We start from the raw sequence: 14978 nt of genomic DNA, 5'->3' as shown, positions 1-14978 counted from the left end.
CTCTATGTGTAAATATTGATTATAAAAGTCACTATTGGCATGTGGAGATCCACACTCATACAAAGATTTTAAGAGGGGTGTACAAGTTCCCATCTCAAAAATAGGAATGAAAGATTAGGTTCTTTACTTTGCTAATCTTCTGTCTGGTAAATTTACACTCTATTCCTGGACAAGTGGGTAGTCAATCCTGTCTTTCGAGATCTCTTGTAGGAAGCTTCATTTACATATTTTTGACTCCCTTCATTTGACTTTCCCTTCATTTACATATTTTTGACTCTTCCTTCTCAGGACTCAGGACTGCCCTCTGACTTCCATTTGGTACAAAAGCAGACAGTCATACCTGTATAGGACACAGAAAGGGGAGGGGTACAGGGATACTCCCCGAGAAACAAGTCTAATTTACTCATATCATAAAATTTTATAACAAATCATGAACTGGTTGCAGAAAACTGATAAACCATAAAATCAGAACTACAAGGAGACATAGCTTGCACTAACAGGGTGGGGGCACATTAACTATAACCCCCAGGGCAAAGTGTGCAATATGATTGAATGTTAAATCTTAGAAAGGCTGGTCGAAGAACTAAAGGTCCAACTTACTAGTACATATTGAGGTAGAAAATTGGCAAATCAGCAACTCCCAGGGTGGGTTCCAGAAACAGAGTGTGGATTTACAAGAAAGAAGACTAGCAAAAGTAAGAACCTACAATCCCACTCTATTTCTGGGCAAGTGAGACGTAACAGAGCAGTCCCTCAAATTCAGGGTGGGACTGATGAGCCGGCTGCCAGAACTGAAGAACCAAAAGCAGAATCCGGCTTGGCTACAAAGTTATGCAAGGAGGACCAAGTGGCAGCTCTATAAATCTCTTCTGGGGAAACCACTGAAGATTCCACCCACGAGGAAGCTATGCCTCATGTAGAGTGAGCTTTTACCGAAAGAGGAGGCCGCTTTCCAGCTCCGATATAGGCTGAGGACATGGCCTTACAGATCTACCTGGAAATGGTGGTTTTCGAAGCCTGTCAGCACTTATGGGCTGTACCAACCAGCACAAACAAATGATCGGACAAATGAAACTCATTTGTGACCTCTTAAGTATCTCAGGAAAAGTATGCACTTATCCAGTGATTTTAACACTTTGTCATGTTTGTTAGAACCCAAGGATGCAAAGGCTGACAACCACACCTCCTGGTTAATGTGGAAACCAGAGACCACCTTTGGAAGGAAAGAGGGAACAGTGTGCAGGAGCTTGCTGAAATTCGGAATCTGCAGAAAAGGATCTCTGTAGGATAAAGCCTGAAGTTTGGAAACTCTGTAGGCTGTCATAATGGCCACCAAGAAGACTGTCTTGATGGTGAGGTCCATCAAAGAAGCCCAGTCTATTGGTTCATAGGGTGAACTAGTAAGTGCCCTGAGAACTAGATTGAGATTCCAAGTCAGAAATGGCTGACATAATAGAGGACATAACTGTAACATGCACCTCAGAAATCTAACTACCTCCAGATGAGCGACCAGAGAGTCCCTCAGGGGCTTAGGATTGAAGCAGGAAAGTCCAGCTATTTGAACCCTCAGAGAGCTGACTGCAAGTCCCTTTTCCAGGCCTTTCTGAAGAAAGGCAAGCACAAGCGGGATCAACATCGAGATTGGATCGTCATTCTTCCGAACACACCAATGCTGAAAACACCTCCAAGTCTTTGCATATGCCACCACAGTTGGCTTCTTCATGCTGCACAAGATGGTAGCTACCACTCCTGTCGAGTAGCCTCTCTGCACTAAATCTACATGCTCAAGAGCCAGGCCATAAGACCAAATTGGTCTAGATCCTGCAGGGCAATGGGACCCTGCATGAGGAGGTGAGAGTTTGAGTCCCTGCTCCAGCTGCAGTCGAACCAGATAAGCATACAATGGTTGCCTCAGCCAATCAGGCGCCACAAGAATCACCCGACCCTGGCATGTCTTGATTCTCCGCAGAAAGTGGCCTATCATGGGCCATGGAGGGAAGACATAAAGGAGTCCTTGGGGCCATGGCTTAATCATGGCGTCTAATGCTTCACTTCTGGGTTCATGACAACAGCTGAAAAAACGAGCCACCTTCTTGTTGACTACCGACGCCATCAGGTTGAACATCAGGTATCTCTTTCTCTCTACAGTGCATTTTAAGGCTCTCTGGGACAGGGACCATTCCCCTGGATCCAAAGTTTGACAGCTGAGATAATCTCCTTTCACGTTGTCTGCTCCTGCTACATGCATCGCTGAAAGAGCCAGAAGATGCTTTTCCACCTAGCGAAAGAGCATTTGAGCATTCTGTCACAGAGGCTCTGGGTGCCCCCCTTGTTAATTGACATTGTCCGAGAAGACTCAAACTGCCTTGTTCTGGAGAGCACTCTCAAAGTGTAGAAAAGCCATCCGGATCGCTCAAAGCTATGTACCTTTCATTTTGTGCCTGAATTGTGTGCCTATAAGGAACATTCTGCCTAACTGAATGCTGAAGTTTCCACCTTTCAGTGGTCTGATTGTCTCTGCCCATTGACATCATCAGGGTTTGCTGGACTTAAACCAGAGCACATTTCCTGAGATTTTTTACCATCTACTTCAGTTTTGTGCCTGAACTGTCGTATCTACAAGAAACATCTAGCCTAACTGTGCTTTGCACTGATTGCTGTGTTTGCTGGGCTTAAAGCAGACCACATGGGTTGCTCCAAGAGTGGAAATAATTGCCATCGCTAACCACTTGATAAGATCTTTTTTTCAGAAAACCCTGAAACCAATTCCAAACCTTTCCACAGAGTCCCATTGTGTCCAAACATCCCAACAGGATCTCATGATCTACTAAATCAAAGGCACTACTAAGATCTAGTTGGAGAATTAAAGCACTGTGCCTTTCCTAATTAGACAGTGGAGATGGTTAATCAATGAGGCAAGAACAGTCAGTACTAAAGCCTCGTCTGAAACCTGACTATATTCATGAAGGATATTAATTTTTTCCAGATAGCTTATCAATTCTAAGTTGACCAATCCTTCCAGCAATTTGGTAAACAAAGGAATGCTTGCGATAGGTCTATGATTAGATTTGGTAGCAATTGATACTTTCTGGTCTTTTAAGACAGGAGTAATCAAAATTTGACCCAATTCCTCAGGAAACAATCTATTTGTTAATGAAAAAGTGGTCCATTTAAATAAATCCGCTTTAAAAGTAAAAGGAGCATTTTTCATGATGGTCGGGGGTCAGGAGTCCAATAAGCAATTTGATTTAACTTATTTATTAAACAGTTTTATAAACTGTTGCCAGTCCGGAATCTGGAAATGGTTCCAGAACATATCTACCCTCGAGCATCTTCTAGGCGACTAAGTTGAGGAACTACATAGTCACTAGTAGGAGATTGTAAAGTTACTCTGAGGTGGCAAATTTTTTATTTAAAAAACTCTGCAAGAGTTTCAGAAGACGGAGTACATTCCGTGCTTGGTCTCAAGACTGATTCAGTGTCAATTAAAGTGTTAACCAATTTGATCAAATCTCTGTTGTTAATTTTGGATGTATCTATTTTCTATGCATAACATTTTGAACTTTTCTCTTTGATCAGGTTTTTATAATCCTTTAATTTAAGTCTCCAATTTACCTTATCCTCCTCTTTGCTTGATTTTAACCAAATCCTTTCCATTTTTCTTAATTCCTGTTTAAAAAATAACAATTCAGCATCAAACCATTCATTAGAAGGTCTCTGTCTCTTTTTGCTAAAGGTGCTATTTTTTTTCTAAAACTTGGTTACTAAAATTTTTCCACATCATTGGAAAATTTGAATCTACTTCAACTATAATGCTTAACTCATAGTGAGCCCAAAATTCAACTGGATTTATAATTCCTCTGCTGGTAATAAGCTTCACTTTCCTAGTTTTTGCCGATCTTGCCAGCATAGTTCAAAATTGCAGACAATGATCTGATCAAATGAAATCTTTCCATCCACTCTGTTTGAAATGAATTTTAGGATTAACCAATTCTTTTGTTGAAAAAGTGACCAGATCCAGCTGGTGACCCTTTTGATGAGTTTTTACTGGTAGGAGTTTAAAAAATCCCAAGGAGGTTAACATAGAAAATAAATCAGTTACATCTGAATTTTCCACTAGTTCCAAATGGATATTTATATCGCCAAATAAAAAATTATATGACCCTGCCATTATATTGGTTAGAAGAAATTCATAAAATTCTTCTTTAGCACTATTCCATTTCTTGGGAAGAATATAAAATGATGTTATTAACGAATCTTCTAATTGATTTTTTGAGATTCTACATCCTCCATGGATTTTGAATCTAACCTGCTAAAATCAAAGGAATCTTTCAAGATTATCACCAAGCCACCTCCTTTTTTCCAGCTTCTAGATAATGGAGGAATTCTAAATCCCTGAGGAAGACATTCTTTTAGAATAATGTCCTTATCAGAGACCAACCAGGTTTCCGTCAAGAATAAAAAGTCAGGGTTTATCTCCTCTAACCTAGAGCTTAGCAACCTTATATGTGAAAGTACTAATTTACTGTGTCTCTCCACCTGCTGGTAAGTGGCACAATCCACATGTGTGGACTAATCCTTTGGGACTAAAGGAAAGAAAATTAGATAAGAACTAAGGCCCCCATTTATCAAACTGCGTAAGGGTTTTTTTTTTTAATCGCAGACCACTGCAATAAAAGATCTAATGCTCATACTATGAGCATCATAATCTTTACCACAGCAGTCTGCCTAAGGGTTTTTTTTAAATCGCAGACCACTGCAGTAAAACCTCTGACACTCATAGGAATTTTATGAGCATCAGAGTTTTTACCACAGAGGTCTGCAATAAAAAACCCTTCCACAGCTTGATAAAAGGGAGCCTAAGTGTTAAACATGAGGTGTAGCTGTTATTAACTTCTTGCTAGCCCGTGTTTGTACCCAGAACCATGTCACCAAATAGTTTTCTTGTTTTCATTGTACTAATCTTTCCTCACATGTAATTTTTTATGCCATCTTTCTATGGGGCATTCATTAGCAAGTATTTTTACAAGAGAAAGCCAGGATTAGGTGTGCCCCTTTGGAAACATAGGATCATCAGGTGGCTTTAAACCAGTCAAGTCCATGGCTTTCATGCTGCGAAGATTCAGTTAACTGTGTATGTGTGTTGGGGAGGAGGAACAATCAGCTTAAAACATTGAGAATTTATATATTTGAGATTTATTTTTTACTAATTCCAATTATGGTCACCCATTGTGTCTGTCTTTGAAATATTGTTCAGCAGAAAGCCTGCAAGTTTCTTTAGTTTATCTTCCTCACCTTTAACAAAACCGTGAAAGTGCTCTGCGCTGCTCCAACACTCATAGGAACTATGGGCTAAAAACCTCTTGCACAGTTTTGTAAAAGGGGAGGTTTATGAAACTAATTAATTAGTTTAATAAGTAGGTATGTTTTGTTGTTGTTTTACAAAGGTAGTACTGAAAAGAAAAGAACTGTGATTTCTACTTGGTCTCTGAGTTTGTTTATTATCATGTCATATGATTCTTTTTTTTTTTAAATTTAGAGAGAAACTTCGGGAACAACATCCAGAGTGGATATTTGGCAAGACATGGCTGTTTTTTGGTTGTCGTCATCGTAACAGGGACTATTTATTTAGGTAAGGAAGAGTGGTCTGGTGGCTAGGTCATTGGCTTGTGTTTGAGACGCAGCTAAGGGACATGATTTCAGAACTGCCACTGAATGGGACTCGGGGGAAATTACTTTAGCATCCTATAGTTCAAGAGCCTTGATTCAGTTAAATTTTCTCTCTCTTGTGTTTGTTTATTCTCAATGAATCTATTCAGAATTCAGCAAATTGCTTTCAGTTTTGCAGTATTTAATTTTGGCAGGTTTTTTGGAAGTAAACAAAAATGTTGAAATTTAGAAAAGGGAAATACAAGTTATAACATTTCAAGGAAGATGTGACTAAAATTACACAAGTTTTTATCATATTGCTTCAAAAAAGTTTCTCATTGTTCATGTTATACATTGTAAAGCTTGAGTCATCTACATAAAAATAGTTGTTTTGATTTCCTCCTTTTTTGGATCACAGTTTCCTCCTGCCTTTCTGGGCTTCCAGTCTATTTGTTGGAATCTGTGCTAGGATTTGGGGTCATGAGCATTCATTTACTAAGAAATGTTTCTCCTAGTTTTATATTTCCTTCTACTTAATCCAGTCATTGCACTGACTTTCAAAACTTGACAATTATGGGCTCTAAATCCTGTCATTAGGGGGATAATTTTACAGGTGGCTTGAGCATGTAGAATCGTACTTTACACACTCTGGGGTCCTTTTACTAAGGTGCGCTAGCCAATTTAGCGCATGCTAAACGCTGACACGTCCATTATATTCTATGGACACATTAACATGTAGCGTACGCTAAATCGGCTAGCATGCCTTAGTAAAAGGACCCCTCTGATAGGCACATACAAAATTGCCTAGGGGGTGTTTTTATTTATTTGAAAATAAGGGTCAACAAACAAGTTGTAGGCAATTGGACAAATTTTATATCTTTGAAAAGTGCTAATTTCACATCAGTTGTTCAAGATAAGAAAAATATATTAAATAAAACAAATAATCATATCTTCAACTACAAGAGAACTTACCAGCATGCTATGTCAGCCACCACTAGAAAACTATCACATTCTTCTAACCAAGGATACAACATATTGGTAGTTTCATTTCCTAAAAGAAAGTACAGTATCCAATGCCTGATCATCATAGTGGGAGGACATTTTACAATTGAAGAGTCACCAGTGAAAATGCCTTTGTCTGCCATCTTACTTTCACAATATTTTAAAAGATAGAACATGAAACAGTGAATCTTGTGAAGACTGAATTAATCTAATCTAATCTAATCTTCATTTTATATACCGAATCTACTCCCTAAGGAGCTCGACTCGGCTTACAGTTTGTTAAAAAATGAAACATAACAAGTAAAAACTGTGGGATAAAAACAGAAATTGGTTACATTAGATGGATGGAAAAAGTTAGAAAAAAGTATGTTGAATTGTTTAAAATTACTATATGACAGCTAAAATCAAATTAACTATTGTGAAAAATATCTGACTTGTATCTAATCAATTTATCTCTAAAATAATCTAGTCTCTGAGTACTCAAAATCTTTTAGGTTAACATCGAGATGTTAAATTTACATCTCTCTTTCAATGGGAGCCAGATTAGCTTGGGCAGTGATGTCTGAACATTCTTTCTGCTTCTTATATTTGTCAAATAGGATTTAGCAGTATTCTAAATCAGCAAAAAAAAAAAAAAGTAGGACAGTCAGAAAATCAGGATACAGGAGGAAGTGACTTCACCTGATGGAGATGGATGCCTGAATCTGGGCTCTGTCCCTTAGCCATATTGATTCCCCATAAAATTGTGATTTCGGCTTCCCTGCCGGTGTAGCGGTGGTTGTGAGTGCAGTGGTTGCCCTTCTGCCTTTGATAGTGTTGAAGCGGAAGACGGAGAAGTCAGGGCCATGGCTGCCAAGTGGAGGAGACACGCCTGCAGGGGATCACCGGCCAACCCTAGATGCGCCGTCTGCGCCTCTCTCTGAACTCCTAGCAGAGGATACTGAGCTGAGAGCTGATGATATGGTGGCCCCTACGAAAGCGGGTAGCAGGATTGATATGGTGGAGCTCCATGTTGATGCCTGTGAGGAAAAGATGGTGGGGGGCAGAGGGGCGTGGAGGACTTGGTTGAACTTTCTGAGCTCATCGATAAGGAGGAGGACTTGGAGAACCGGGTCAGACATAACAACATCCAGGTTTGGGGGGTCCCTGACACACCAGCTTACAAAGATGCTCGCATGGTCATTGATAACTTGGTGCAGTGGCTATTGCAAGATGACAACCTGGATCTGGGGATTGAGCGGGCACTTCACTTTCTGGGCCATAGGATTGGAGATCGCCCTAAGGACATCATGATATGCTTCCAAAGCTTTATTCTGAATGAGCAGCTTTTGCGACAGGCCCGGAAACTGGGGACAGTTACCTGGGAGTCTCATCAACTGGAACTGTATCAGGATTTGACCGTCAGCATGCTACAAAAGAAGCGTGCATTTTTAGAGGTGACCAAATCTTTGGCCCAGGTTAATATCCATTACAGATGGACCTTTCCTTTTGGATTACTGATCACCATTAACGGGATCCATAAGAAGGTGGCTCATCTGGCTGAGGCAAAGGAACTCTTGCAAAAAGAAGGTATTGAGCTGGTGATGGTTCTTAAGACACCTGGGTCCGTCCAATCTATCCAACAGCGTCTGGCGTCCTATCAATGGCAGAGAGTGGAGAAGCGTTCCATACCGGATCACAGAGAATCGGGGCCTGTGGCCTCCAGTTCAGGAACCTGACTTTTCTTTGACAATAACCTCTGGAAGCTTCACCATAGGGTCTTGCATTTATTCCAGCCTTGGCTACAGAACTTACAAATAAAACAGCCCCCTCTCCTAGGTTACCTCTCAGAACACTCCCCTCTCAGCTCAGTTTGTTTCTGCAGCCTTGCTGCGAACTTCTAGTTATTCTGCCCATAATTTTATTTCTCAATTCCTAGTCTTTTATTTTGTTCAGTGCATCGGGTATTGCCCAAGTGCTGCAGATTCACTCTGGGGGAGTGATCTTCGGTGGGAGATCGCAGACTTTTCCTTAAAGATCGTCTGCTTCTGGGGGTGCCCTGTTAGCAGAATCTACAGTAAACCCTCCAGACAGCTTGCAGATCAGATCGGGTCTCCAGATCGGGAGCCATCTCTCCCCAGGTTCGTCTGCTGAGGGGTAGAGTGCAGGCTTCTGCGGTCCCGTAGAAGTTCACCGAGATCAGTACCGGACCGCATATCTTCCCTAAATCCCCTGATCCTGGCGGTCATGATCTGAGGTGGCAGGGAAGTGAGGCAGTCAGAAGACCTGAAAATCCAGTTTTATCAGCTCCTGAGGTCCTGATCTCCCTTGCTTGCACTGTGTATTCCTGGCTGCCATAGAAAAGCATTGCAGCATATTGCAGAGTCATTATCTTGGTGGTTACTATGCTGAATCTGAAACTGACCTTGGTCAATCTTTATGCTCCTAATGAGGGTCAAGGATCATTTTTTGAGGATCTGGGGGCTAAGATTTTTGCAAGTGAAAGAGGAGTCTCTCATAGTTGGAGGGGACTTTAACCTAACATGTGCATCCCGTCTTAATAACTCAGGTAGTGGAGCTCTTTATGAGTCTCCTTTTTGAAACTGCTCGGATTGGTGGATGTTTGATGATGGTTGCATCCAGGTGTGCGGGATTACACCTACCATTCTGTAGTGCACTGTTCTTATTCCCACTTGGATTATTTTTTAGTGGATATGGATATCTTGGCTCGGGTGGTGGAGGAGGGGTTAGAACCTATTTCATGGTCTGATCATGCCCCAGTCTGGGTTCTTTTGTGGGGGACTTTGGGCACTTCCGGACGTAAATTTTGGAGGCTTAATGATAGCTTGTGGATAACTTGCGGGGGATTACTGCGGAGTATATTGATTTTAACGTTAACGATAGTGGGGAGGTGTCTCCGGGGGCGGTATGGGAAGGCTTGAAAGTAGTCATTTGTGGATATCTTCTTTCCTGGTCTTCGTTTCAGAATAAGCAATGGCACTTGCGCATTGCAGCCCTTTATAATACCATCGTCCGCCTTGAGCGAGCACATAAACACTTACCAGGGAATGCGGGGGAATGGGCGCAGTTGCGGGAGGCACAGCGAAAATTGTATGAATTTCAGCTGATGCATAAGAACATAAGAATTGCCATCTCCGGATCAGACCCTGGGTCCATCAAGTCCGGTGATCCGCACACACGGAGGCCTCACCAGGTGTACCCTGGCATAGTTTTAGTCTCCATATCACTGTATGCTGCTCAAGGGAGATGTGCATCTAATTTACCCTTACCCATATCACTCTATGCCACTTTTAAGGAGATGTGCATCTAGTTTACCCTTAAATCCTAGAACGGTGGATTCTGCAATTACTTCCTCTGGGAGAGCATTCCAGGTGTCCACCACTCGCTGCGTGAAACAGAACTTCCTGATATTCGTCCTGGACCTGTCCCCCCTCAGCTTCAGTCTATGTCCTCTTGTCCATGTCACACTAGACATTGTAAATAACTGCTTTCCCTGCTCCATTTTGTCGAATCCTTTCAGTATTTTGAAAGTCTCGATCAGATCCCCTCGCAGTCTCCTCTTCTCAAGGGAGAACAACCCCAGTCTTACTTTTCTTTAAGGAATTTGTATTTCATTCCCCGCTTTCCTTGTGTTTACTGTTTGTTAAGTATGTCTTTTAGTCCGTTTGGATGTAAAATTGTTAACGTACTGTATTGTTCCCCAAAGACTGTAATTTTTTAAAAAATGTTCATCGCTTAGAAATGTGATTAAGCGATTAATCAAAGATTTTATTAAACTTGAAACTTGAAACTAAGTCGTTCCTCATAGTCCAGGTTCTCCATACCTTTCACTAGCTTTGTTGCTCGTCTCTGCACCCTCTCTAGCAGTTTTATATCCTTTTTTAGGTATGGAGACCAATGCTGGACGCAGTATTCTAGGTGCAGTCTGACCATGGCTCTATGAGCGGTATTATAACTTTCTCTGATCTACTCATAATTCCCTTCATTATCATGCCTAGCATTCTATTTGCTTTCTTCGCTGCTGCCGCACATTGCGCTGACGGTTTCAAGGTCCTATCTATCAGTACACCCAGGTCCTTTTCCTGTTCGGTCTTTCCCAGAGTTACACCTGACATACCATACTTGTGATCTTTATTTTTTCTGCCTAAATGCATCACTTTGCATTTTTCCACATTAAAATTCATCTGCCATTTATCTGCCCACTTCTTCAATTGATTCAAGTCGCTCTGGAGTTCCTCGCTGTTCTTCTGCGATCTGATTGCCCGGCATAGCTTTGTGTCATCTGCAAATTTGATGATGATGCAGTTTCATCTACAGTTGTTGAAGCTAGTTGTTTAGTAGCTAGTCGTTTAGTAGCTCATCATCTCAAGGCACAATGAGTGCGGAATAATATTCTCGCCTTGCGCTTGGATGTGGGAACTCTGGTGTGGGAGGATCAGAGACTGTTGTGTGCAATATTATCAACTCTTGAATTCAGCTAGAGCTGACCCTCTAGTGGCGGACACAACTACATTCCTCCGACCTTTGCAGTTACCCCAGATTGACTCTGTCGATGTGCGATTACTGGATCACCCGATTACCCTTGTGGAGGCGCAGCAGGCTCTTCAGTCTATGCATATGGGTACATCCCTGGGCTTGACGGCTTCACTGTTAAGTTTTAAAAATTGTTTCAGGATGCTCTGTTCCTGCCCTTACTTCATGTGTTCAATAAGATGGGAAAGGATCCGTTATCCTGTGCATCTTATCGGCCCATCTCTCTCTTGGGGGTGGATACCAAACTTTTCGCTAAAATTTTGACCAATCGTTCGTTGTCTTGACTACCTTGCTTGGTCCACCCGGACCAATCAGGTTTTGTTCCGGGGTGTCAGATGAGTGATAGTGTTGCTCTTCATCGAAGGCCTTTGATAGGGTCTCTTAGGCTTTTTTGTTCCGTACTCTAGAGCAGTTTGGGTTTGGACCTCGCCTGTTGAGTTGGGTTAAGATTCTGTATACTGATCCATTGGGGTGTGTTTGTGTTAATGGGGCTATTTGGCTACTTTTCCATTGTCTCGGGGCAGGTATCAGGGCTGCCCCCTTTCACCTATTCTTTTTGCCCTGGTCGTTGAACCCTTGGCTCAATTGATTAGGCGAAATGCAGGTATTCATGGGGTATCAGTAACTGGCAGGGAATATAAAGTATTGTTATTTGCTGACGATTTGTTGTTTACCTTAACGCAGCCGAATATTTCTCTGCTGACGGTTGTAGCGGATTTAGGTGAGTATGGTCGGTTTTCTGGATTTCAAATTAATATGTCTAAATCCGAATTTCGAATGTGTTTGTAATGGCTGACAGGGTGCCGGTATTGCAGGCTGCCTTCCCATTCTGTTGGGTGCGACGTTCCCTATGTTATCTTGGGGTGCACATAGGGTTACCAGGCTCTTCTCTATTTGATCTTAATTATCTTCCAGTTATCCGGCAGATGTATCGTGATCTGTCTACCTGGAAACATCTTTGTTTTTCTTGGTTGAGCATGATTGCAATTATCAAAATAATGGCTTTGCCCCATTTTCTTTTTCAGGTTCTGCCTATTGGGTGGAGCAGGGGTTCAGAGGGCTATTTGGTGGTTTATATGGGAAGGTTAATCCCCTAGGGTTTGTAGACAAATCCTTTACTTGAGTACAGTGGAGGGAGTTCTGGGGGTGCCCCATCTGCAAAAATATTACCAGGCTGTGCAGCTGTAAGCTTTGGTGGAATGGCAAGTGCATAATTGTAAATTGTGGGTAGACATTGAACAGGAGGGTCTTGCTCCGGACACCCTATTGCATTTCTCCTGGGTTCGGCTGGGGGGGGCCCAAAATGGGGTACTTTGGAGTCTGTTCGTACCATTTTGCAGGTCTGGAGAGATACCAGGGAGGTGTTGTTGATGAGTAGAGCCTACTCCTGGTCTACCCTGTTGATTTGTAATTGGGAATTTGGGCCGGGTAATGAGAGTCCTATTTTTCAGGTCTGAGCTTCTAAGGTCCTGGTGTGTGTAGGTCAATTGTTTGATGCAAGGGGTGGAGGTGGGGGTGCAAAATTTGGGAATTTGGGCAAGTTCAATATGGCCTAGCTCCGGGGGATCTCTACACCTATCTTCAGGTTCGTCACTATGTCCGCAGCTCTGGGATGTTGGCAGACTTAGTTCAGGGGAAAACCAGATTTGAGGCCCTCTTGGACTCGACTTTGCGTAAAGGCACTATTTCTCAGATTTATCAATGCATGAATGCCTGTTTGCTTGCCTCGCTTCCCTATATGGAGGCCTGGGAAGCTGACGTGGGTGTTTCTCTGTCTCTTGATGACTGGGCATCAGGTGAGCTCTTTGAGTGTGGCCTCACTCATTGTGGAAAATGGGTTTAAAGTCTTATTGCAGTGGTATTATACCCCTATCTGTCTTGCCCGCTGGACATGATGCTCAGATCTCTGTTGGAGGGGATGTGGGGAGCGGGGGAAAAATATGTTCTTTTTTGCATTTCTTTCTTCTCTCATGGGTAGAACTATAGCCTGTTTACCTACCCTGCCTTTTTTGCATCTTTTTCTGCCGGAGTTTGAGGTGGAGGAGGTGACCTTTAGTAAGTTATTTTTTTCAGCGGCACATTTATCAGTGGCTGCCTTGTGGAATCAACCCTATTCACCTAACTGTGAGATGCTTCTTCAAAAATTGGATACTTGGTATTTGCTTACTGCTTGTAAATACCATAGAATGGGGGCCTTTTTTAGAGTATGGAGTAACTGTGAAAGTTGGAAACGTCAATCTGCTGGTTGATCATTTTGTTATGTAGGGGGGGGCGCATATTTACTCTAAAATGCTGTACTTTGATTGTACTTATGTATCTGTTGACTTGTTGTTTTGTGTGGATTTTTCTGTTGTTTGCTTCAATAAAAAACTTTTATAAATTAAAAAAAAAAGAAAATTAGGATATAGCAAAATAAATTGCACAGTCTTTATTCAGAGTCAAGCATGGAAGGTGTCAGCTGGTCAGTTTATATCAGGAGTTAATCAACCCCTATGAATGAACAATAAAATGTGTAAATCTATATATATAAAATCGGAGGTATGTATGTGTGTATGTATGTGTGTGTGTATGTGCCGCGATCACGCAAAAAAGGCTTGACCGATTTGAACGAAACTTGGTATGCAGATCCCTCACTACCTGGGATGATATGTTCTGGGGGGTCTCGCGGCCCACCTACACACGTGGGCGGAGCTACAAACATAAAATCAGATTTCACCCATTCATGTCAATGGAAAAAATGTAAAAAGCTGCCATTCTCACAGTAATTCAAAAACGGCTTGACCGATTTGTACAAAAATTGGTATGCAGATCCCTCACTACCTGTGGTGATATGTTCTGGGGGTCTCGCGGCCCACCTGCACACGTGGGCGGAGCTACAAACAGAAAATCGGATTTCACCCATTCATGTCAATGGAAAAAATGTAAAACGCTGCCATTCTCACAGTAATTCAAAAACGGCTTGACCGATTTGAACGAAACTTGGTATGCAGATCCCTCACTACCTGGGGTGATATGTTCTGGGGGTCTCACGGCCCTCCTGCACACGTGGGCGGAGCTACAAACAGAAAATCAGATTTCACCCATTCATGTCAATGGAAAAAAATGTAAAAAGCTGCCATTCTCACTGTGACCAATTTGGACGAAACTTGGTATGCAGATCCCTCACTACCTGGGGTGATATGTTCTAGGGGTCTCGCGGCCCACCTGCACACATGGGCGGAGCTACAAACAGAAAATCATATTTCACCCATTCATGTCAATGGAAAAAATGTAAAAAGCTGCCATTCTCACAGTAATTCAAAACCGGCTTGACCGATTTGAACAAAACTTGGTATGCAGATCCCTCACTACCTGAGTTGATATATTCTGGGGGTCTCGTGGCCCTCCTGCACACGTGGGCGGAGCTACAAACAGAAAATCAGATTTCACCCATTCATGTCAATGGAAAATATGTAAAAAGCTGCCATTCTCACTGTAATTAAAAAACGGCTTGACCGATTTGGACGAAACTTGGTATGCAGATCCCTCACTACCTGGGGTGATATGTTCTGGGGGTCTCACGGCCCACAACTCTATTTTGCTTGCTCAAGGGTGGGTTCACCCAAGAATTTATATGTTCTTGCTCCAGGAGGTGAAACTAAAATTGTTGTTTATAATCATGTTTTGCGTTAGTTGTATTGTATTCATTTTGTCAAATATTTCACTTTATAATTTGAATATTGTACTTTTTATTAAGCTGTAAAAAAATACTTTCATTCACCACTATAAAGTATCTTTATTTGAATCCATTTACA

At 42.0% G+C, this 14978-nt stretch overlaps 1 protein-coding gene across 4 annotated transcripts in view; it reads left to right on the top strand.

Moving 5' to 3' along the window:
* The window catches only part of MTRR (5-methyltetrahydrofolate-homocysteine methyltransferase reductase), a 221547-nt gene that overhangs the window by 186918 nt on the left and 19651 nt on the right, over window positions 1-14978 (top strand). For all 4 annotated transcript variants that reach the window (XM_033929722.1, XM_033929724.1, XM_033929721.1 and 1 more), the window contains one exon: window positions 5540-5632. In XM_033929722.1, the coding sequence (XP_033785613.1) occupies window positions 5540-5632 (93 nt within the window). The remainder of the gene's footprint in view (window positions 1-5539; window positions 5633-14978) is intronic.

Source organism: Geotrypetes seraphini, chromosome 2 (genome assembly GCF_902459505.1).
Source record: "Geotrypetes seraphini chromosome 2, aGeoSer1.1, whole genome shotgun sequence".
Taxonomy (NCBI): Eukaryota; Metazoa; Chordata; class Amphibia; order Gymnophiona; family Dermophiidae; genus Geotrypetes; species Geotrypetes seraphini.
Note: the sequence above shows the minus strand (reverse complement) of the source record. Positions and strands in the feature narration are given on the sequence as shown.